Here is a 25,199-nt window from a genome sequence, read left to right as displayed (position 1 = left end):
TTTCTTTCTCTTTCTGCATACACTCTGTTACCAACAATGAACTAAATCTTATTTTATGCCAGTGCATTAGCTTAAACACTGATATTTCCACATTCAGTTACTTCAGGGATGGAGTAATGTGTGTTTTTGGCTGGCCCAATAAAGGTACCAGTTGGCCCTCAACATCCACGGATTCTTTATCCATGGATTCAACTATCCACGGCTTGAAAATATTCAGAAAATATATCAGTTTCAAAAAGCAAATGTTGTTTTTGCTATTTTATGGAAGGGAATCCATTTTACTATGCCATTGTATTTAGTGGGACTTGAGCATCCATGGATTTTGGTACCCACAGGGGGTCCTGGAACCAAACCCCAGAGGATACTAAGGGCCCACTGTTTCACTGTTTTGTGGATTTTGGAAAATACTATACTTGACATTTATTAGGCCGTGTGGACTGTACATTTCTGTTACATTCATGCCCCATATTTTAAACATTTGTAAAGGATTGGGAGGACTTTGCACAGTGGGCTTTCTTCCTCTTTCTGCATAAGCTCTATTAACTATTAACACTACTGAACTAAATCTTATTTAATGGCAGTGCATTAGCTTAAACACCGATGTCTCCACATTCAGGTACTTCAGAGATGGGATGAGGAATGGGGGGGAATAGGGACAGCTAGATAGGCCTGACTACCACTATTAAATTATTGGTGTCTCAGTATTTAACCATTTATTTGTGTTAGATTTATAGAAAACAATATAAATATTGAGAAAATGAGATGTAACTGGTATATTCCATCTGTAAAATGCATGGAAAACTTGCAGCCACTTGACAAGTTTTTGGTTAATATCTAAGACACTTATGCAGAAACATAGTAACGTGTTTTGTGAGTTGATGTGTAGCTTGGGGATGAAATGAAATGCTTGTGTTATTGGCTCTGAACATATTTCTAGACTTATTTGAAGCTTGTGGCATACTAGACAAGTCTAAATTATGTTAGATTGGTTGAGAAAGAAAGAGACTGAAAAACCTCAGAAGGCATATCCAACCTCCCAGCTTTTTGGTCCTTGTTTGTGTGTGTATTCTGTGCCTTCAAGTTGTTTAGATTTATGGCAACCCTAAGGCAAACCTATCAAGGGGTTTTCTTGGCAAGATTTTTTTCAGAGGAGATTCACCATGGCCTTCCTCTGAGGCTGAGAACATGTAACTTGCCCAAGGTCATCAATGGTTTCATGGTTGAGCCAGGATTCGAACCCTGGTCTCCAATCGTAGTGCAATGCTTAAACCACTACACCACACCGGCCCTCTTGGTCCTTGTTTACTGTGTTCCATATCTCAAAACAGATATTCTGTTTAAATATCTTAAAACAGATTTTTTCCCCTACGAAAAGGCTACTCATTCCATAGCCTAAGTTATATACCTTTTACATTCCTAAAAAAATAATGTTTCAAATCCTGGCTTAGCCATGTAAACCCACTGGGTGACCTCACACTCTCTCAGCCTCAGAGGATGGCAATGGCAAACCCCCTCTGACAAAACGTGCCAAGAAATCCCCATGATAGGGTCACCATAAGTTGGAAATTGTTTGAAGGCACACAACAACCACCACAACAAGCACTACACTAGAATGACAGGAGGTTTTTTTCTTTTAAAATATTGAAAATTTTTTGTCTTTAGCACACAAAGATTTTCACTTTGGAAACCAGTTTAACCTGCCTTTTTGACCCAGCTGACACATCAGCCTTCTACACCGTCAATGCAAATAAATGCTTTTGCCTTGTATTTGCTTTTAAAGAGAAATGAAGGTTTGTTTTAAATAAGATTTCATATCCGATATTATGAGAAAAAGCACACTGTAGGCAATCTAGCAAGTGTTGGTGATGACTACAAACCTCAATGGAGGTAGAATTTTAATATTCTCCTAGAAACTGTGGATATTTATTTTCAATTCAGAATGGGGACTGGAGCACGAGACGACTCTTAGAGACTAAGTTTCGAATTCCTGCTCAGCCATGGAAACCCACTGGATGATCTTGAGCAAGTTGCTCTCTCGCAACCTCAGAGGAAGGCAAATAAAAAAAACAACAACCCTCTGAACAAATCTTGACACGAAAACTCCATGATAGGTTCATATTAGGGCTACCAGATCTGTATCCACACTGCAGAAATAATCCAGTCTGACACCACTTTAGCTGCCATGTCTCAATGCTATGGAATTCTGTGAATTGGTGTCTGGTGAGACATACTTTTCTGTCAGGGAGTTTTGGTGCCGCAACAAACTACAGTTCCCAGAATTTGATAGCACTGAGCCATGACAGTTAAAGTGGTGTCAAACTGGATTATTTCTGCGTTATGGATGCAGTCCTTGTTAGAAATGACTGAAAGGCACACATCATCTCCCCCTCATTTTCTATAAATGATCATACAAATATTTCTTAGCCAAAATGCCTTGGGATAAATAAAATCTTTTGAAAAGGCATCCTGAGAACCAGTCTCTTTTACATCAGATTCACTGAAGCCATTAGGGACTAATGTTTAGCTGTCTAGAAAAAGAGAGGCTGTGTTGTACAGTAACTTGTAATCTAGAGAAATGTTTAATTGGCTCTGACATGCCAGCAAGCATATGTTTGTGGAAAGAGATGTTTCTGATTTTCATTTTTAAAATGAAGTTTCTTAAATGCTTTTCTGACAGAGCAAACAGTGCCAGAAACAGTTATTTTGTTCTAAGATGTTGCTGCCTTAGAAGAATTTACATGAGAGAGCAAGTTGAGGCTTGATATTTATGTTGTGGGGTCGAGCCAGCATGGTGTCGTATGGTTTGAGCGTTTGGCTATGACTGGAGATCAGGGTTCGATTCCTACTCAGCCATGGAAACCTACTGGGTGACCTTGGGCAAGTCACACTTTCTCAGCCTCAGAGGATGGCAATGGCAAACCCACTCTGAAGAAACCTGAGAAGAAAACTTTGGGAGCACCGTAAGGCACACAACAACAAAACCTCCATCTCTCTCTCTCTCTCTCTCCCCCTCTCTCATTTATTTATTTCCTACGTTTTCCCCAATACTGGATAAATGCAGCTTACAAAAATAAAAACAAGTGTGGCTAAAAACACTTACAAAGAAAGTACACAAGAGAATGAACCTAGTATGTGCACTAATTATCTGTTCCACCATTACACAGAAAAAGATTCAGGGCTGCATCTGCACTGCAGAAATAATGCAATTTGACTCCACTGCAACTGCCATGGCTCAATGCTCTGGAATCCTGGGATTTGCAGGTTGTGACACCAGAGCTCTCTGACAGAGGAGGCTAAGTGTCTCACAACACTACAAGTCCCAGAATTTCATAACGTTCAGCCAAACTATAAATCTGAGCACAGGGAACTGTCTAATTAACAATTCGTAAGCCACTCGGACAGCATTTCTAAAGAGTGGGGTATAAATATAATATAGAATAAGAACGGTAGCAGCTGTTAAAGCAGTGTCAAACTAGATTATTTCTGCAGTGCGAAATTGGGGCAATGATCCCTCCTCGTGGCCTTCCTTTCAGTCATGGTTCTACATACATTTTATTCAGTCAATGACCAGCAAGATTTAAAAAGTGGAACAGAGTAGAATTAAAAGGGAGGACAGTAAACTATGAAGTGACACATAATAATAATAATAATAATAATAATAATAATAATAATAATAATAATATATTCACTCTGCTGTGATTTTGGTAATACCTTGGTTACCTTATGTAATAAGCCTAGTACATTAGAAATTATATAACAGAAGAGAAAGTAAAATAAAATGCATTTAAATTAGGTATGCAGATAAAATTAAAGGGTGAAGAGTGTAGTTAGGGATACTATTTCTTTATTCATTTAGAAATATTTACAATCCATTGTTGAAAGCAGTTTGCAAAGAATAATAAAACACAATACCAACTTCAATATAAAAAAGAACCAACAACCCAAATAGTCAGCAATAACAACCACAATATATTAAATTAAAAACCTATTAGAAGAGATTTACAGTCCGCAAGCAACAAATCCATCCTTCAAAGTTCAAGAAAAAAAGAGATGAAAGACCAACCTTTCCAGTAAGGATCCCCAAACTCCACTTGGGTCAAGAGAGAAGACCTTTTCCCTTGTCTCTACCAAATGCAGGTTTGGAACAAAAAGAAATGCCTACATAATTTATCTTATTAGGCTGACTCATGCATTTGAAAAGCTTTACTGATTTTAAACCTTTGAATTCTATTTTGTTTTGGGGAGGTGTCAAATGACTCAAGGAAAATTAGCATTTCAATACAGTACATTACTTGATCACTTGCCAATTGTTTTTGCCTTTTCAAAGCAAAAGGTGTTTTGAGACTGGGGTGAAGGAAGAACTGGATGAGGTAAAGAAAGCCTATACAGTATAGGAACATTTGTATTTTGCAAAACAGGTTTTCAACATCAGACTAATGTGTGTCCTGGGGCAGTTCTTGTGGGCTATCAGCCCTAGCCACTGTTACCAGTATCGTGGTATGCTGGGAGTTGCAGTCTACCAATATCTGGAGGGCTGCATGATGTCCAACCTATCCTATGGTTCAGATTTAAAAGATCTAAAGGCAGATAGGTGCAAAAGATGGTGTGAAGAAAGACAAGGCTTTTCTTGTATATTTTCTATTGCTATTGCTCCAGTGGAAAGTAATGCTGTTTTAGTTGTTTCTAACCTAGAGCCCTCCAGATGTGTAGAACTATAACTCCCATCACAGTGTAACATGAACTTCAGTCAATCAAACTGTTTATTGTGCTAGCCAAAGGCCATGACAAAAAGTTTACTAACATGAACTTTCTATGCTGGATATGAGTATGCATATGAGCAGCTTTGCATTTAGACAGAGCCGTGGTCCATTTACTCCAGAACTGTTCATTGAGAAAAATAATCTCACTCATTTAGCAACCATAGAGCTTCCCACCTGGTTCATTTACCAGACATAAAACCTCTTTGTTAATCACTGTACGATGGGATAGGGACAAGAGCCTGGAGTATGAGTAAAAAAGCACTTGCAGTTCACACAGGGCTTCTACCAGACTAACTAGGCCTTGTAGTCAATATGCATGGATTGAAAGTCCACTCTTTTACACTCTCCCTTGAGATTGTGCAGCGTGGGAATTATCTTTTGTTATTGCTCTAAAGAAGCTGGCAATGAAAAGTGACACTGGAAGACAATGATGACAACCAAACATGCCATCCTCTGTGGAACCAACTGTTTATTCAAAACCATTACCATATTAATAAACAACAACACAAGAAATTAAATCCCATACCACTCAACACTAGGAAAAAATTAATTTCTCCATTTCTATCAAGTGTTCTAAGCTTTGCACATACCCTTCTGCACAAAGCATGGTTATGCGCATAGCCAATAAGAATTTTAATTCAGGGATATGAATCACACAGTCCCAGGCCTGTTTTTGTGTCATGTTTTCCTTCTGCCTCCTGCCCAAAAATCAAGAAAATTTTATCTTGGGGGAAAAAAATGGGCATTGCCACTCCTGAAAAAAGGTGCAGCCCCCCTCCCCAGTTTTGTCGCTGGACATCTCCACAAAATGATGTTCGCAAAACTGGTATAGGACTTCAAGTTACTTCTCATTTTGACCAATGGTGTGGTCCACTGTGGCCCAGGGGCTAGAAACTGTTGCCCACACCTCACCTATTTCTAAGCAGTTCTCAAAAAAAAAAAAAAAAAAAAAAAAACCACAAAATTATATATGCCAATTGAAGCAAACATGACATAAGTTCTTTTAAAAATGTTAAATCTCAACTCACACAGGATAAGAACAAGTTAATGTGGTCTGGGTGCCTGAAACATGGTCTAGGCACACCCCTGAATATTCAGACATGCTGTAAATTTAAAAAGATATTTCACCCATCACATAGTTTTACTTTTGCACATATTAATCTTAATTCTGTATTTTATTGTAATGTGTTGCTTAAAGCATATCTGTTACTATGGTAAACACAGTAAAAAGGCCCCATGGCAAATACTAACAAAGGAACAAGTCTAAGCTCATGATCTCTTCATTGTTATGTGTTAGAAACAATGTTCAGCCACTGGAAAGATCTCAGTGTTCCACAGCCTTCCTTCAATGTACTAATCTTCAGCTTCTAGGAAAGCCAATAACCACCCAGAAGACAAAACATCAGATACCCGATCTATAGTATTACTTCCCAAAAAGTCAGCATAAGAGACAAGACACTTTTTAAATTAAATCAATTTAGCTGTTAGGAGAGATTCCTTGTCATTCCATCTTATGCATTTAGACATTGTTTAAGACATTTAAGGAGTTGGTAATGGGTGGTGGTGGTGGGGAAATCACACTTTGTATGACTCAGAGTATAATGTTATTTAATTTGGGAACAATTAAAATGCTGACATTTTCAGGTTGCTTTTACATGGGAAGAAGACAAGGCAAGGCAGGATTCACAATTTGTACTATCAGAAAGATATACATGAAAAAAAGCCATTCAAAAATATTAGTCACCTATATTGTGCCACATTAGATCCAGCAAGGGAGAGCCTGATGTGAATGCCAGTGTTTCTGAATAGTTTCCACTACTGCTCATCAGGTTTCATTAAACTGTTTCGATGGGTCTTTGGACAGATTGTGATGCAAATAGGTATGTACTTTTAGTTGTGATGCAAATAGGTATGTACTTTTAGTGAGTCATTTTAGAACTGGTAGGAGCCTACTAGTTTCCAGCTTATGATGACCCTAAAGTGAACCTGTCAGTGTTTTTTTTGGCAAAATTTGTTCAAAGGGGGTTTGCCTTTGCCTTTCTCTGAAGCTGAGTGTCTAACTTGCCTAAGGCCACCCAATGGGTTTCAATGGCCCAGTGGGGATTTGAAGCTTGGTCTCCACATAGCCCAATGCTCACACCACTAGCCCATGCTGTCTTTCCTAGAATCTGGTCCAACCTAACTCCACAAAACTAAAGAGGGCCCTTAGTATCCTCTGGGGTTTGGTTCCAGAACCTCCTGCTGATACCAACAACCTTGGATGCCCAAGTCCCAGTATATATAATGGCTTAGTAAAATGATGTCCCTTATATAAAACAGCAAAATCAAATCAAGATTTGCGTTTTGGAATGTATGTTTTGAAATATTTTCCCACCATGCATAGTTCAATCTGTGGATAAATACTCTGTAGAAGGCGGGTGGGCTGCAACATCCACACCATACATTGTTAGTTTAAGACAAGGGTAAGGTTCGTGCAGCCTCCAGATGTTCTTAGGTTCCAACTGTCAGCAGCCCTAGCAAGGAATACTGACAATTGTCACTGAACATCTGAAGGGCCACATATAATTTCCACCCCTGGCTTAAGCCATCTCAGTTCTCCCTGTGCTGTTGTTTTCTAAAAGCTGAAATAAAGCTGTATAGTAGGCCCCTGGTATTACTGAACAACATCTGCTGGAGTTTGGTTCCAGGATCCCTCCCCGCCTGCCCCGAATACCAAAATAAATCTGTGGATGCTCAAGTCCCATTAAATACCATGGCATAGTAAAATGGTGCCCCTTAAAATGGCAAAATCAATGTTTGCGTTTTGGAATATTTTCAAGCTGTGGATGGCTGAACCTGTGGATGCAGAATCTGTAGATATGGATATGTATCAGTTTGCATCCATAATATAGAGGGTTTAGGGTGTTGTTGTTGTGTGTATATGCTTTGCTCTTGTAGTAATGAAAGAAGCATTTTTCAGGGAAATATTTTAAATGAGAATATTCCAGTTCTCTTCAACTGATGGTTAAACAAGCAAAATAGCTACCATCCAGAAAAGCTCCAGTTTGCAAACCACACACACTTCTCTGTCCCACATAGTGAGGTCACACATTTAGTTGGGGAAATGCCTAGTAATCATCCTTGAAACTTTTAACTTTCAAAAATTTCTGTTATAAAGAAAGGATTTCAGAGTCTTGCTACACAGTCTTCTGGTGTGAAGGAAAAAAGATGGTAAGTTGTATACATTTACCCAGAAATATGTTCCTTCATTTCAGTGCAATAGCCCCAAGTAAATATATCTCCAAGATAATTTGCTTCCTGGTCACAGTACTCTGGAAATAAATCTCACCCAAAGGAAGAGAAGGGGCTTCTGCACCTTTAAAGAAAGGGGAGATTATTGGCTGGAGTGCATCCAAGTATTGTTACCCAACTATTAAATATGTAGGCGCTCTAGTCGCTTTTTCCATCTGGCCACACTATTCCAAGATAAATCCAAACTGAAATTCTGCATCTGCCTTTTCTCTGTTTTAATTTCCACAAAATTATCCAAAACAGCATCTCTTTAAACATGAGAGCTGAAATACAATTATGTACAACTTAATGTATCATTCAAACCTAGAGGTTTACAAGACCAGGAAACAAGCTTAAAACTGGTTTTAGAATTGCTGGAATGTTGCTTTTATTCAGTTTTTCAGACGGATCAGAATCCAAGGTTCATCTTCTCTTTGTGCCTCCAAAACCTAGAAAAGGATAAGGAGAGAACATATATATGAACAGGTTGCTCACCTGTAACTGTGTTTCTTCGAGTGGTCATCTGCGAATTCACACAAATGGGTTTATTCTGCGCCTGCGCAGCAATCCTCGGAAACTTCTAGAATCTCTGGGCAGAAAGCAATGTATCTTTCTGCAACTTTTTGGCGGTAGCCCCGCCCACCCATATATAAGGCCCCTGGTGGCCCGCTCCTCTTCAGTTCCGAATGAGCCGCTAATCAGCGCGGCAACAAGCGTTGTCAAATGAGCAGACACTGAGGGGATGGATGGGCGGGTTTGTGTGAATTCGCAGATGACCACTCGAAGAAACACAGTTACAGGTGAGCAACCTGTTCTTCTTCTTCGTGGTCTCTGCGAATCACACAAATGGGTTTAGACTAGCGAGCTGTAGTCTGTGGAGGAGGGAGTGTCAAGATCAAACAGTCACATGACAATAAATATGCAAACTAATACCTGAGTGATTTATTTACAGTAGACAGGTTAGTGCATGGCAGACAGTAACACTGCCCTCCCAAAGGCTGCATCATGCCTGGCCCTTGCGTCCAGCCTATAATGTCTAATGTATGTCAATGGCTGGGACCAGACAGCTGCCTTACACACATCCTCAAGGAGGATCTCGGTCAAAAAAGCTGAGGATGCGGCTACCGCCCTAGTTGCATGGGCTCTAATCCGACCTGGTAGAGGCTTCCCTGCCAGTTCGTAGCAAAGGTGGATGGTGTTGGCCACCCACTTGGAGAACCTCTGCGGTGACACCGGCAGCCCCTTCTTAGCTTCGGAGTAACACACAAAAAGTCTCTCTGAACGCCTGGAAGCAGCAGTCCTGTTCAAATAGAACGCCAGCACCCTGCGGACATCCAGGGCATGGAGTTGGCGCTCAGAGTCTGTGGTCGGATTGGGAGCCAGAGTCAGCAAAACAATGTCCTGGTTGATGTGAAAGGCAGACACCACCTTAGGCAAGAAAGTGATGTCTGTACGGAGCACCACCTTGTCCTTATGGAAACGAAGGAAGGGTTGGTCCATCCTTAGGGCACACAGTTCACCAGCTCGGCGGGCTGACGTGATGGCTACCAGAAAGGCCGTCTTCCAAGTCAGGAGTCTCAGGTCCGTGGTAGCTAAGGGCTCAAAGGGCTTGGATACCAAATGTGCCAGGACGGTGTCTAGACACCACTGCGGTGTAGGGTCTAGAATCGGTGGATGCAAATTGTTGAATCCCTTAAGGAACCTCTTTATGAGAGGATCCCCAAACAGGGAAGGTTTGTCCTGAAATAGGTAGTGAGATGAAATGGCTGACAGGTAGCACTTGATAGAACTCAAGGAGAGACCTGCGCCTGTTAAAGTCATAAGGAATTCCAGGACTACCGGGATGGAGACACGGGATGGTGGAATGTCCTTTGCTTGTAGAAAGGTTAGGAACCTATCCCATTTGTAGGCATAGGACCTCTGTGTGGATGGTCTTTGTGCTGCCTTAATGATATCCTGTACACCGGATGGAAGTGTCCTCAGGATCGAATCCTCCATGCTACCAATGGGAGAGATTGCATCTCGGGATGGTGGACTTGTCCGTCGTGGAGAGATAACAGGTCGGGCCGGTGATCCAAGCGGAGATGGTCTTGCGCTCGTTGTAGGAGCGGAGCAAACCAAGGCTGCCTGGGCCACCACAGGGTTATCAGGATTGCGTCCGTGTGGTCTGCCAACATCTTCGAGAGGACCCGTGTGATCAGAGGAAACGGAGGGAAGGCATACAGGAGGGCCTGAGTCCACTTGAGTTGGAAGGCGTCCCCTTCCGATCATGGCTCTCTGTACCGTGAGCAAAATCTTGCAGTGTGGGCGTTCAGCCGGGAGGCAAACAGGTCGAGGAGGGGGGTTCCCCAGCGATTGAAGAGTCGGGACACCACCTCTGGATGCAGTCTCCACTCGTGGCAAGTGGAGGGTGACCTGCTGAGATGGTCTGCAAGGTCGTTCTGGTTGCCGGGCAGATGGATGCATTGCAGCAGAATCTTGTGTTCTATACACCATTTCCAAATGCGGATGGTGACTGACAGCAGAGTCCTCGACTTTGTACCACCTTGTTTGTTGAGGTAGTACATGACGGTAGTGTTGTCGGTGAGAAGAAGTACCACCTTGCCCGCGAGGACCAACTGAAAGGCTCTGAGTGCTTTCTCCACGGTAAGCATTTCCAGGACGTTGATGTGGAGAGTAGCTTCCGCCGGTGACCATTTGTCCTTTATTGTAAGGTCCAGTGTGTGGGCGCCCCATCCTTGCAGGGAGGCGTCCGTAGTCAGGGAGAGATCTGGCTGAGGGGGTAGAAATGGCATCCCCACACAGACGTTGTCGGATTGGAGCCACCATCGTAGAGACCTCTGTACAGTCCTCGGGATGGTGAGCAGCTTGGTAGCCGTGTCTCGGACGGGGTCGAAGACGGAGAGAAACCAAGATTGAATGGGTCTGAGGCGCAGTCTGGCCCACGGTGTGACGAAAGTGGTAGAGGCTAGGTGTCCCATGGCGACTTGCACGGCACGGACCTGAAGGCGTCTTTGGCGGAGGCAGGGCTGCAGAGATGTACAGAGGGTTTGGAACCTTGTCTCTGGAAGGAATGCCCTCATCTGTACAGAGTCCAGTGTTGTTCCTATAAAGTCTATTCGATTGGTAGGAGTCAAGTTGGACTTGTCGAAGTTGACTTGTAACCCCAGTGCTTGCAGCAGGGATAGGGTGAATTCGAGTTGCCCGAGTAAGATGTCCTTGGAGGGCGCTGTGAAGAGCCAGTGGTCCATGTATGGGAAGACTGTGATCCCTCTTTGACGCAGGTACGCCACCATGGGTGCCATGCACTTGGTGAAGACCCTGGGAGCTGTGGAAAGGCCGAAGGGAAGGACCTGGTACCGGTAGGCCTTCTGGCCGACGGCGAAGGCGAGGAACCTCCGGTGGTCCTCCAGGATCGCAATGTGGAAATAGGCGTCCCTCAAGTCCAAAGTCACGAACCAGTAGCCTTCCTGCAGGAGTGGTAAAATAGAAGCAAGGGTTACCATCCTGAACCTTTTGTAAATAATAAATTTGTTAAGGGCCCGTAGATCCATTATGGGTCTGAGGCCAGAGTCTCTCTTCGGTACGGTGAAGTATCTAGAGAAAAAACAGCGCTTGAAGTCAGAAGGGGAGACGGGTTCAATGGCGCCTTTATCCAAAAGAATGCGCACTTCGTCAAGAAGGGTGTCCGAGGGGGCAGTGGAAACAAAAGCTCCAGTTGGTGGGAGCTGGGAAAACTCTAGGGCATAGCCCCTACGGACGATGTTAAGTGCCCAAGAGTCACTGGTAATGGCGGCCCAGGTGTCAAAAAAGGGGCTCTGCCTGTTGGAGGTGACGAGGTGCGCCGGAACCCATCAGAATCTCTTCTTGCCCCTGCCGTCCTTCTTCCTATAGCCCTGTTGGTATCTGGGCTGGGAAGATGGACGCCTGTTGGTTGGAGGAGCAGGTGACCGGGAGGATTGGCCTTGAGGCTGAGTGTCCTGATGGTAGGGACGGTCCTGTGGTTGGAAGCGGTAGTGGCCGCCTGGATGCCAGGGGCGCTGACTAGTGTACCTCTGTCGGGGGGACTTGGAAGCGGAGGATGACATACCGTGTTTTCTGGCGGCAGTCTTCATCCTATAACGGAAACTGAGTTTCTTGTCCGTGTCCCGGTGAAACAAGCCCGAGTTGTCAAAGGGCATGTCTTCTATGGCTGCCTTCGCTTGTGGAGTGAGGTCTGAAGACCGGAGCCACGCGTATCGCCTGAGGGCTATGGAGCCAGAGAGGACCTTTGATGCACAGTCCGTCGAGTGCCTCGCGGAGATGATCTGCTGTCCGCCTATCAGGTGGATTTCATTCCTGAGTGCAGACATCATCCGCCTCCTGTCATCCGGCAGGTCAGCGATGGTGGGGTCCATCTTCTCTACGAGGTACTGCACGTAGGCCCCCATGCAGGCCGCGTAGTTAGCCACCTTCAAATCCAGGGCCGCTGAAGCATAAAACTTCTTAGCTAGGCCATCCAGTTTCTTACTGTCCTTGTCGACTGGAGAAGACGAGGACTTTGGGACGAAGGTGGACTGGGCTCCTTCCACGATAGCTGAATTAAGCTTAGGGTGGTTGGAGAGCCAAGAAGGTGCCGAAGGAGTGACCCGATAGAGGTTCTCAATCCTACGGGATGGTGGCCGGTGCGTCCCAGGAGCGTTTGGCAATTTTCTCTAGCGATGGGAGATATGCCAAGGCTGGTGGAGCTGGGGCGGAACTGTGGATCCTCCTCTCCACCGGGTCGAGGGCATCGTCCTCGGGATGGGCGACTTCTAACTTCAGGGCATCCGCCATCCAGATTACCCTGTCGGCAAAGGACCTGACATCGTCTGTAGGGGACGGAACCGCAGGTCCCTCTGGGACGAATGGAGCCTCGTCATCGTCGGAAGGTGACGCAGAGCGTGGGGATCTCGATCTGGATCTTGATGGAGATCTGCTACGCTTCTTGGGCGACAAGTCGGTGGTGGTCAAGTCATCCAGCCCGTGGGAGGCATCAGTGTGGCGACGGTCCCGTGAGCAGTCCCGGATGTTGCGCCGTAGGCGGGACGGATCTACCGGGATAAGATACTGTCCGGTACAGTGATCAAAGATGAGATCTGGGAAGGCATCAAACAGGTCCTGGTCCCGTTCCATTGAGTCTGGACGGTCCGGATCTAAGGCGGCATCCGCCTCAGCCCCTAGTGCGGCCCGATCCTTCCTCGGGGGGGAGCGGGGGTGCTCTGTGTCCTGTCTGGCGGGACGTGGTCTTACCACAGGAGAGGGAGAACGGGGTCTAGCCCTCTGTGGGGATAGGGGAGCATCGGAGTTGTGGAGCTCCCCTTCAGACTCCGAACCCAAGTCCACGATCTGCAGGGCGTCCGCCGGCGCAGAGAGGTGGCTCGCAAGGAGGACCCTGGGTTCCAAGGGTATAATCTGGGAAGACGCCGGTACAGGAGTCGGGGTCTTCGCCGGTTCGGCCACTGGGGATGTAGACGGTGCTGGCCTCGACTCAGGCGGAGGCACTGAGACCGTACTTGGAGGGCCCTTGCGACGGCTCTTGGCTGGCGGAGATGAAGAGCGGGCCCGTTTCTTCTCGTGGTCGGAGTGTTTGTCTCCTCTCTTCTTGGAGGCCCTGGGAGCGTCCGCGTCTCCAGAACCACTGGGCTGGCTCAAAACCTTCTCGTAGAGCGCAGCCTTAAGTGTCCGGTCCCTGTTCTTTAGGGCCTGGGCCGACATAGCTTTACAGTGGGGGCAGTTGCCAGGAATATGGGACTCCCCCAAACAAAGGACACATTTTTCATGGCCATCAGCCTTAGGGATTTTCACCCCGCACTTAGTGCACTGCTTGAAAGAGGCCATGGTAATCAAGTCCGTTACCGATCCGAGGTCAAGCCGAAAGATCACGTAGAAGACAAGCCGATAGGGAAAGTCCGAAGAATGGTCAAGTGAAAGTCTGAAGGTCAAATGCCAGAGATTCAATTATGAAAAGAGCAACAAGATGCAAGCGAAGTTCCTCGAGCTGCTTAGCGCGGCGGAATGAAGGAACTGAAGAGGAGCGGGCCACCAGGGGCCTTATATATGGGTGGGCGGGGCTACCGCCAAAAAGTTGCAGAAAGATACATTGCTTTCTGCCCGGAGATTCTAGAAGTTTCCGAGGATTGCTGCGCAGTCGCAGAATAAACCCATTTGTGTGATTCGCAGAGACCACGAAGAAGATATATATATATATATATATATATATATATATATATATATATCCCAAACATGATGGATCAGTTGGTTAGCACAGTGTTACCAAACCTCAAAAGCAACAAGTTGGGGATGCATTGACAGGATGAGCCATAGCAAACCTAGGACTCGCAGGCACTCCACTCCATCATGCATAGAAGGAAATTTGAAGCTTATAACTTCACAGGTTGCATGTCATCCAACCCATAGTTGTTTTCAATTATAGTTAATTAAAACAAGCCAGCTTCATAAACCATGGTTTAAAGTTTACTTGTTCCACTAATCAGTTTAGATGAGCACTCTGTAGATTAAAACTGACACTAGAAACTTCAGCCAATCATAAATTGAAGCAAATGCTTCAAAACTTTTCCTAATTGGCTGAGCCAAAGCAGGAGGAAGAAGGGCATAAACTGAAGCCCATTTAACATATAGCAAAATGTTTAGCAGCAAAAAGGGCACAGGAGAGATCAAACAACAATTATCTCAGACTCCATCCCTATTTAAATTTTCTGAGAAGGAAGTCAGTGTTCAGTCAAGCTTCCTTTCAGTAAACAGACAGAGGATAAGACATTAGCCAAGAAACCCAAACTGAATGCAATTTACCAGAGGTGGATCTTGTTCCTGAATGATAAGATGTTGTGGAGTTACGTGAAGTGCCAAATGCAGGGGGTTGAGCTGATGGACCAGCCCATGTATCATAGTATGGAGAATAAGTACGATGTGAAGGTGACCTGGAGAAAAATGACAATGTTATCTTGTGTTTATCAATATAAATACTTAAAGAAGCAAAATAACATAGGAAGGAATTGGGAGGTCATTTAATGAATAGCCCAACAACAGGAACAAAACCTTAACACTATCCTAATGAAAGGCATATTTAGACTGGGCCGTGGACAGTCAATAATTGCAATAAAAGCTGAAGGTGGATTTTCTCTTTAGGTTTATTAAAATCATACATTTCAAGTTTAAAAAGAATGATTTGCCAAGTAATATGCCAGCCTATCTTATGCACACACCACGATTTGGGACAAATTACATTGAAGAAATTATAAACAAGATTCAGGTTCAATTACAGTAGACAGCTGAAAGAAGACACCATGATTTAACAACTCCTACTTTCTGGAAGGCACACATTATGCCTTTAACACTAACATCTTTGCTGAATGATGCAATGCTATGTAACTGAATGGCAAAGAGCTTAAATAAGATATAGGTAAAACACAGCCAATTTATGTATTCTCTGGTGTCTAATCTATTTTACCAACAGTAAGTCATCAACATGAAGGGTATTTTCTTACACAACTCAGCATCATTATAGGTGGTCAGGAACTACAAGAAAGCCTTCAAGTGGCTATTGTTGAGTAAATGTGTATAGAAACCTTACACTACTGAGAGGAGGATCCAATTTCATGCAGCATATTCTGTCAGGAGAGAGCATGTATGCTATACAATTTGCACATTATTTCTCTGGCTCCATCTGCCATTGACTGGGATGGGAAATATATCATGCAAGCCAGACCACTTGCAATTCTACAAAAAATAATTAGCCAAAAATTAATTCCCCTATACTATAGTGCTCTTTTGAAAAAGTGATTTTCTGTGTCCAGGGACTCCTCATTCATGTAACAAGGTCCCCATATCTCCAAGAAATGTGTGCTGCAGTTTCAGTTCCCCAAAATGCAAAAATAAGTTTTAAAAAGCCCCCTTGAGTGAGTAACAAGCAGCCTCCAAAGTGCCATGAAAGGTCAAGTACACCACCTGAACCTGTAGCATTTGACTAATCCCACTACAGGTCAACAGCCCTTCATGGCAAAGAGATTTCCTACTCCGCCCTGAGGAGTATCGAACATAAAAAGTGGAGGAAATACTTCTCACAACTTTTTTATCATGATTCAAATTAAATATCTAAACAATATCCATCTGGCCTCAGAGACTCCCTTCTCCTTCCCTTTCATCCGTGTTATTTAAATGTGTTGATCAAGCGAAGGAAGGTTTGTTGTCAAGACAAACTATGATGGCTTACCTCCTGTTGCCAGCCAAGTATCCCAGTAGCCCTCCTGCGCCTAATCCAGTCCAGAAACCTGGCCCTGAATTTGAGTGATAACTGGAATCACTAGCAGCTCCTTAACACAAGTAGAATGAAACAGGGTTAGATCAAACAATCCTTGAAAGTTATGCCCTTTTATTAAGAATTATAAGGTTTGTCAACAAATCACTCAAAGGCATGGCATGTTCTTCAATTACTTTGGGCTTTAATGAAGCTCAACTGAAAAAAACCAAAGGAAATTACTCTTCTGGAAAATAAGATATAAATAACTGACACAGGCACATCCATTACCTAACACTGGAAGATTCAGAATTCAAATTTCTACCTGTTGCAATTAATCTGTGAAGTCCATTCACACTGAAATTCATAATTTGATGTTAGAAGCAAATAAGTGTGTTTGCCCAAATTACAAACCGCATAACTGCAGTGCAAATAAAGTTTGGCTCTCACTGCCACAAACCTAAAGGGCTTTGAAAAATTTTATGAACTTCAAATCTGTTTTATGAAAACTAGGATCCAGTGAAATCGGTAAGAATTACTTGAAAATAAATGGCTCAGGACAGAAGCACTAAAGAAACTGTGATGTTAACAAAAAGATACAGTAGTTACGTGATCTTAAACTGAACCTACGATCTGCTGGAGAATCATGTTTACAGTCATTAACAACCAAATGTAACCCCCAAACCCTACCTTTTCAGCCTTTCAGCACCCCAGCCAAAAGTGTCTGAGGCACTGCTGAGCTGGAAAATGACATCTGTAATGCTTTCTTGGTCATGAGGTGCATGAAGAGAAGCAGCTGTAGTAAGACCCTATGGGTCTCTCCACCTGCCTGTTCTCAACACATCATGTAACTGAGAGAGTGCTGCAGGTATTATTTCCCAGCATCCTGGTAAGTAGCGTACCAGAAACCCATTGGCTGGGGTGCTTCCAAAGTGAAAAAGTAGGTTGTGGAGGGAGAGTGGCATTGCCAGACATAACTATGACAATGGAGCTCTAGCATCATAGTTATATGAGCCGAAGCAGGATCTGGTGGCGCAGTGGTTAAATGCCTGTACTGCAGCCATTCACTCGAAACCACAAGGTTGTGAGTTCAAGACCAGCAAAAGGGCCCAAGCTCAACTCAGGCTTGCATCCTTCCGAGGTCGCTAAAATGAGTACCCAGACTGTTGGGGGGCAAATTAGCTTACTTGCTAATTAGCTTACTTGCTGTTCACCGCTATGATCTTTGGAATAGCGGTACATAAATAAAACAAATTATTATTATTATTATCTCTGCCATAGATACAATCAATAATTAAAAGGGTATAGAAGAGTTTCTCTACACAGCAACTCAAAGCACCCATGATGATCTTGCAATCTATCTGCAGGCCAAAACGGTTCAAAAAGAAGTATATATATTACATCTCCATAGCCTCTTTTGTGTATGTGAGGGAGAACTATTCCTTCTCCTCTGGTTTAGATAGAACCTTTGTTATTAGTGTCAAATCAGAGCACCAAGGGCACTCATAAAATGCACCCTTGAAATTCTAAAGGCTCCATGCAATCACGACTGTAAACAACTTTTACAGACCTGAATTGGACTTGACATATTTAAAAATGTACAAAACTTAACATTATATTCTAATGCATTTGACTTACTGTTGCAAATCAATGAAAAATTCACCTGCAAATGTAGGTTTAAATCCTGGTGGAGGTGGGCGTTGATAATACTGTCCGTCTGATTTAAATCCTGGAGGAGGCGGGCTCTGATGGTAGGTTCCTGAATGTCCATCACCATCAGCAAAACCATACTGTGGATGGTTATCACATAGGAACAGCTTGTAGACGCCAAAAACAAGTACCACAAATAATATTACCAGGACCACTCCAGCACCTGAACTTAATGAATCAGAAGAGGTTGGGGAAAAGTAGCTCCCATCAAATGAGCTGCCTTTCTGCTGTCCTGCCTTAGTTAACTCCAGCGTGTACTCCAAGCCACACGACCCTTTCAATATGTAAGGGTCATCCGGATAATCGTAGCCTTCACAGCTTACTTCAATTTTTCCAAATCGGTATGCATTATCCAACTCAGCTTTACACTCCCACTGAAAAAGAAAGCAGCATTTTCGAGGTTTATAAATAAAACTAAAAACATACTTTTTGGTAAAATAACATCAAAAATACTCTTCTAATATGGGCTTACACATATCCTTAAGCCCAATTTTAAGTATCCCACAATTAATATTACTGTTATTAGACCTAATAAAAATATTTTAATTGTCTGTCGGATTTCAAACTACTTTTATTATTATTATTATTATTATTATTAACCTTTATTTATAAAGCGCAGTAAATTTACACAGCTTGATACTTGACAGAGGAAGTATCAAATATCTTGTTCACTCAAGTAGAAAGATTTACTATCAGTTTATGAAGAAATCAGTCTAAACACAGAATTAAATGTGCCTTTTAGAAGTATGGTGTGTATGCCTCATCCCGTCTGTAAATATGATACTTCCTACTCTCCTTCCTAATGACTCAGCACAACACAGCACACTATTTGAACCAGCTATGTCATAAGTAAATGTTTTTCAAAACCTTTGCACTATTTTAATGACTGCAATATATCTATGAACTATCTTTCTGGATCTACAAATCCAACATTTGGATGAAAATCCTCATTCTCTCTCTTTTTTTCTTTTACAGACAAAAATATTCTACAAACTAGATGATACACCATCACCTGTTAGGAGTGTGTACACACTTATTTCATCCCAAACATGGTATTTATAGAGACCCACAAAAAAGCATGTTTTTATACTCATTAGGAGACATAGAGAAAGACTGCTTGACAGGAATATCTTTTGATGGCATTGGTCCTTCAATATTATCTTAAGCAAATATGGTTTGCTTTGTAGTTTCTCCCAGAATGTATTACAGTTGCTACCCTAGTCTAGTTAGCCCACCTGACTTAAACTACAATCTTGTGGAAGATATATGCTGGCACAACCATCATAACCTGACCCTAGGTGATTTTCATTTGCAGTTGCTGGGTCTTGATTTTGGTGTTTTTTCAGGACTGGTAGCCAAACTTTGTTTACTTTAAGTTTCTTCTTTCCTGTTAAAGTTGTTTAGGTATTTGTGGATTTCAATTGTTTCCCTGTGCATTCTGACTTGATAGTTGTTGGCATGGTCCAGAATTTCAGTGTTTTCAAACAGCATTTTATGCCCAGAGTGGTTTCTAATTTATTTTGCTACTGCTGATTTTTCTGGCTGACCCAACAACTGCAAATAAAAACCACCCAGGGTCAGGGGGATTTCCCAGCTGACAATGGATCACTAATTAAATAGACACCCTGAGGCCTTGCCCTTCAACAACAGATCAACACACACATTAAGATGTAAGTCACTTCCTCCCAACCAAGGGTCACACAGTATATATACCCCACTCACCTCCATGCCAGCAGTCTCTGAAGATGCCAGCCAAACGTCAAGAATAAACTCTTCCAGAACACAGCCACATAGCTTGAAAAACCCACAAAAAATTATGGATCCCAGTCGTGAAAGCATTTGACTTTATGTAGCTTGTTTTGTTTATCTAGATAAGACCCTGAAAAGGTATACAGAGTTTTCTTGTCCTACTACTATCTATCATACACGTTTTAAAATAAACGCACCTGTACATCATAGCCATCCCAACCTTTGTTGTAACACTGGATGACGTCAGGGGTGTATGCTGCACAGCCAGCTGAACCTCCAGTACACTGCAACTGAGGGACTGGAGAAGTCCGCCGATAATTTGTGTACTTGCCCGGGTAGAGTGTCAAAGCCTGGACTTCTCGTAACAAGATTCTCTCTAGAAGAAAATATGTGAGTAAGAAGTGCTACACAATGTCAGGAATGAGTATCTTAAGATCTCTCCCACACCACCAGCATTAAAAGCCAGCAGCATTAAAAACTAAGAAAAGTTCTCAGAATTATTCCTGTTATTGTTTTGTAATGTATTGACTCTCCATGGCAACCCAAAATGAAGACAGAGTTTTAGGTAAAAACCCTAAAAGCACGAAATACAGTCTCAACTTGGCAGCTAAGCAGGGTCAGCCTTGGTTAGTAGATGGATGGAGACCACCTATGAACACCAGATGCTGTAAGCTATATTTCACAGGATGAAACTGGCAAAACCACCTGTAAGTATTTCTCACTTAAGAAAACCCTATGAAATTCATGGAGATCCCATAAGTGGACAGCTGACTTGACAACTCATACACACACATACTATAACACAGTGATGGTGAACCTTTTACAGACCGAGAGCCCAAACTGCAACCCAGACCCCACTTATTTATTGCAAAGTGCCACGTCCCTCTGGCTTTCTAGTAAGAAACTCTGGCAAACTCTGTGCTAGGGCAACAGCACGTGTGCCAACTGAGTGTCGCCTCTGGCATACGTGCCATAGGTTCGCCATCACTGCTATAACAGCTGCAAACCACTCCATTGTCTGGAAAGTTAGCATAGGAAGGACTTTTTAATTTCGTATGTTCCACAAATTCATAAACACTGCTGCATAATTCTTCAAAAAAAAAAAAAAAAGAAAGAAAGAAACGTGGATTTGCTGGATCAGGCCAGTATATTATGTAGTCAAGCATTATGTCACACATTTCCAAATGCTCCAAAAATGAAGTACGGTATACCCCATTTCCTATTCTTTTTATCCAGAGTTGTCATCAGAGTTCCATTTAGGCAGCAAACTTCTTGACTTATTTCCAAGACAGCTGGAAATACACTGCTTATTGCTGTAGTTAAAACAGGCTTAAGAACTTACTAGATTATAACAAAAGCCTGCACTCCAGGAAATAAAATGTGCCATTAGAAATTCTTTTCTTGAAATCAAAGTTGCCTCGGTCCTTTATGAAGTACAAGTTCCTTGTTAGGCAGAGAGCACTGAATTTCTAAAGCACTCCATGCTTTTGCATTAGGAAGGTATCCCCATTTTGTGGATTTTGGATGTTACTGAACTTTGCTACATGGCCAACATGGCTATTCCTGGATATGCTTCTGCCTAGGGGGGTTTCCATTAGTCTCTGCAGCTATGAGGAACATCAGAGGGGCCCTGTTGCATCAAACCAAAAGTTCCCCAAGGAACCAGCCAGAGGACTAGGCCTGTGAGAACTGCAAAAAGGCAAAAGTGTTCAACTATTGTCTTTCCCTCCCAACCTTTAATGGCTTTTGCATCTGATCAGTTCCATCTAGGCATCCTGGCCACCAGGAATCCTGCCCTCCTCCTGGATCAGGATCCTTCTAGTTCGGGACTGTCACTCCCACCGTGGGCCCAGCCCAAAAGTTCTGACAGGGTCACAGAAACAAGCCACCCTCTCCTGTCTGTTTCCCAGGAGGCAGTATGTTGCCTTGGAGCCCTGTGGTTAATGGCTGTGGAGTCCTAAACTCCATTATTCGATTCAGTTGCCATTGGTATAACTGCCGTACGGGATGCCAAGGGATCTTGTAGTACCTTTGAGACTAACTGAAAAGAAAGAACCTGGTAGCGTGAACTTTTGGAGACTTGAGCCTACTTCCTCAGATGCATGTTTGGAGTGGAGAATCCAGAGACAGATCTGGTATAAGCCAGTTGTGTGTGAGAATGTAAACTGAAATTCAAAACCTTGTAGGTATGGAGATGAGGTGGCAAGTTCAGTATTAATGATGGTCGCTGGGGACCAAGATAGGAAGAAAGCTGTTTAATAGTAATCATAATAAATTTTATTTCTTTCCTGCCTTTCCTCAAGGCTTGAGGCAGGGTAAAACACGTTCAATACAAAACACAATTAAAAACATATAAACCCACAGTTAGAATACAATATTGTGAAATCACTAAAATATATACGGTACCTGCCCTCCCATTCTCACAGAATTGAGATCCTCAGTCTTGAATATTCACAGGGGGGCAACCTCCATTAATTTCAATGGGGCGTGCTCACGGGCACTTGCCCCATTCGAGCCAATGGGGCTTGAATATCAGTGAGTCTCTGTTTTCGCAAGGGTGGTGGTGGAACGGATCCCCACAAAAATGGAAGACTGACTGTATTCATAAGAGTACATACACAATTAAAAACCCATGATTTAAAATTGACTAAGTAAGCCTGCCGGAAGAGATATATATGCCTTTAAAGCTGTTTTAAAAGTAGCCAGCGTTTTCATCTGTCGGTATCTCTTCCAGCCGGTCATTCCACAGCCTGGGATGAAAGTGTAAAGTTAAAATGAATAGATAACGGTATGAGTGAGAGTACTAGGAGTGTAGTGTGGGAACCAGAGAGGGGATGTGAAACTGAAACGTGTTCAAACTGAACTTGCTAAAACTGAACTTGCCACCTGATCTCCATTGCTATGAGGCTTTGGATTTCAGATGACATTCTCACACACAACAAGCTTACACAGGTCTGTCTCTGGACCCACCAAATGCATCTGAGGAAGGAGGCTCAAGTCCAGGAAGGTTCATGCTATTACCAGTTTCTCTCTTTCAGTTCATCTCAAAGATCCTTTTGTTGTTGTTGCAAGCCATTTCTGACTTATGGCAACCCCAAGGTGAACCTATCCTGGGGTTTTCTTAACAGGTTTCTTCCGAGGAGGGTTTGCCATTGCATTCCTATGAGGCTGAGAGAGTGTAACCTGCCCAAAGTCACCCAGTGGGTTTCCATGGCTGAGCCAGGATTAAAAAATGTGGCCTCCCAGAGTCCTACCTAGCCCAGCGCTCAAACCATTGCACCACTCTGGCCTCCTCTCCAAGGCTTTCAATACTTGATTTTCCAGACTGAAAGGGCTTTGAATTCTATTGCCTTTAAAGGGGTTACAGAGTCAACATGGTTTTGAGTGCTGGACTAGGACTCAGTCCTTCCCTGTGTGAGTAAACATGGGGTGACTCTGAGCAAAAAGTCACACTCTCTCAGCCTCAGAGCACAGCCATGGCAAACCCCCTATGATGAAACCTTGCCAAGAAAACCCCATGATACGACTCAGAAATGACCTGAAGGCAAGCAATACAAGCAACCTTAGGCAGGTCACACTCTCTCAACTTCAGAGGATCATGGAATCATAGAGTTGGAAGAGACCACAAGGGCCATCGAGTCCAACCCCCTGCCATGCAGGAACTCTCAATCAAAGCATCCCCAACAGATGGCCATCCAGCCACTCCGAGGGAGTTTGTTCCACTGTCGAACAGCCCTTACTGTCAGGAAGTTCCTCCTAATGTTGAGGTGGAATCTCTTTTCCTGCAGCTTGCATCCATTGCATCCTAGTCTCTGGAGCAGCAGAAAACAAGCTTGCTCCCTCCTCAATATGACATCCCTTCAAATATTTAAACAGGGCTATCATATCACCTCTTAACCTTCTCTTCTCCAGGCTAAACATCCCCAGCTCCCTGAGTCGTTCCTCATAGGGTAAGGTTTCTAGATCTTTCACCATTTTAGTCACCCTCCTTTGGACACAGTCCAGTTTCTCAATGTCCTTTTTGAATTGTGGAGCCCAGAACTGGACACAGTATTCCAGGTGGGGCCTGACCAAAGCAGAATAGAGTGGCACTATTACTTCCCTTGATCTAGACACTATACTTCTTTTGATGCAGCCTAAAATCGCATTGGCCTTGTTAGCTGCCGCATCGCACTGTTCACTCATGTTCAACTTGTGGACTCCCAGATCCCTTTAAGGCGTACTTTCATCCAGCCAGGTGCCCCCATGGCCATGGGAAAGCCCCTCTGAGGAAAAGCCGAACTTACCGGGCTGCGCAAAGCCCTGCACCCAGGCGGCTCTGGTCAGCACCACCAACAGCGGCAGCCACAGCGACGCCATCTTCACGTCTCCTTCCCTTCGCCAATCGCCTCTCCCCCTCAGTTTTGGAGCAACTGCGCATGCGTCGCAGCTCAGGCCGTCCCTGATTGGTCTGCCTAAACTTCAGAAGGCGGCCCGGCCCGGCCTCCGCTCCCGCAGCGGTCCAGCGCCGCCATCTTGGCAGCTTCAATCTGTCGTTGTTGCTATTTTGCTGTTTCACGCAGGATACACCAATCAGGAGGGGTTTTTCTAACAAGACAATGGGAATGGCAGCCACGCCCCCTTCTGTCTCGAAGATTTCTATTGGTTGGTTGGATTTTTTCCTCGCGCTCATTGTCTCTTCCTGGGACAATGGGGTGTCAGTCAACACAAGGCAGCCAATAGGGTTGCGCTGATGTAATAATGTCCGTTTTAGTCAGTTGGGGGCTTTCTTGGACAATTAGTTGCCTCAGGGAAAGGAGGGCTTCTGAGGCTGAGAGAGTGTGACTCGCCTCATTGGGTTACACGGCGGGTTTAAGAACCCCAGGTCTCTTTAGATAACAACAACAACAATAATAAATATATTCATTAATGAAATGTTTATTGTTCTTACTATATTTACGTATTTATATCCCACCTTTTCCCCAACACTGCTTACAATATTTAAAAAATGTTGGTTACAAGCATACAAAAATGGCACATTGAAATAGGAAACATGACAGCTACAGAAACAAATTACAGTGTTAAAATATAGTTAAAAGAATAATAATAATAATAATAATAATAATATAGTATATTATTAATATACTATATTATTGGTAATATAATATATTAATAATAATATATTTATAATGTTATATATAATATATTATTTGCATATATAAATTTATATTTATACTATAATAGTATATTATTATTTTAATGTATTGTATTATCAATAATATAGTATATTATTAATATGTTATAAATATACTATACAATTTATAATAAAATATATTCACAATAATATGTAATATATTATTTATATACATATATTTATATTATATAATATATAATATACTATACATTATTTATATAAATTTATATTTATAATATACAGTAGTAGTATATTATATTGT

At 43.0% G+C, this 25,199-nt stretch overlaps 1 protein-coding gene across 2 annotated transcripts; it reads right to left on the bottom strand.

The window, feature by feature from the left end:
- Positions 1 to 3,822: 3,822 nt before the first annotated feature.
- LOC149323372 (store-operated calcium entry-associated regulatory factor-like) lies at positions 3,823 to 24,346 on the bottom strand. 2 transcript variants are annotated; one of them, XM_089488849.1, is made up of 6 exons: positions 24,051 to 24,346; positions 19,962 to 20,140; positions 17,969 to 18,389; positions 16,282 to 16,381; positions 14,862 to 14,989; positions 3,823 to 8,479 (listed from the first exon to the last, which is right to left on the bottom strand). In XM_089488849.1, the coding sequence occupies exons 1-6, from the start codon at positions 24,121 to 24,123 to the stop codon at positions 8,454 to 8,456; spliced, it is 927 nt and encodes a 308-aa protein (XP_089344975.1). In that variant the 5' UTR covers positions 24,124 to 24,346; the 3' UTR covers positions 3,823 to 8,453. The 2 variants fall into 2 exon arrangements, with proteins under 2 accessions (XP_089344975.1, XP_089344976.1); XM_089488850.1 differs by lacking the exons at positions 19,962 to 20,140; positions 24,051 to 24,346 and adding an exon at positions 19,738 to 19,891.
- Between the last annotated feature and the right edge of the window lie 853 nt (positions 24,347 to 25,199).

The sequence above is a fragment of the Sceloporus occidentalis genome, unplaced genomic scaffold (assembly GCF_023333645.1).
Source record: "Sceloporus occidentalis isolate IW3139 unplaced genomic scaffold, rSceOcc1.0.p SCAF_1, whole genome shotgun sequence".
In the NCBI taxonomy this organism is placed as follows: Eukaryota; Metazoa; Chordata; class Lepidosauria; order Squamata; family Phrynosomatidae; genus Sceloporus; species Sceloporus occidentalis.
This window is presented reverse-complemented; position numbering and strand designations above follow the sequence as displayed.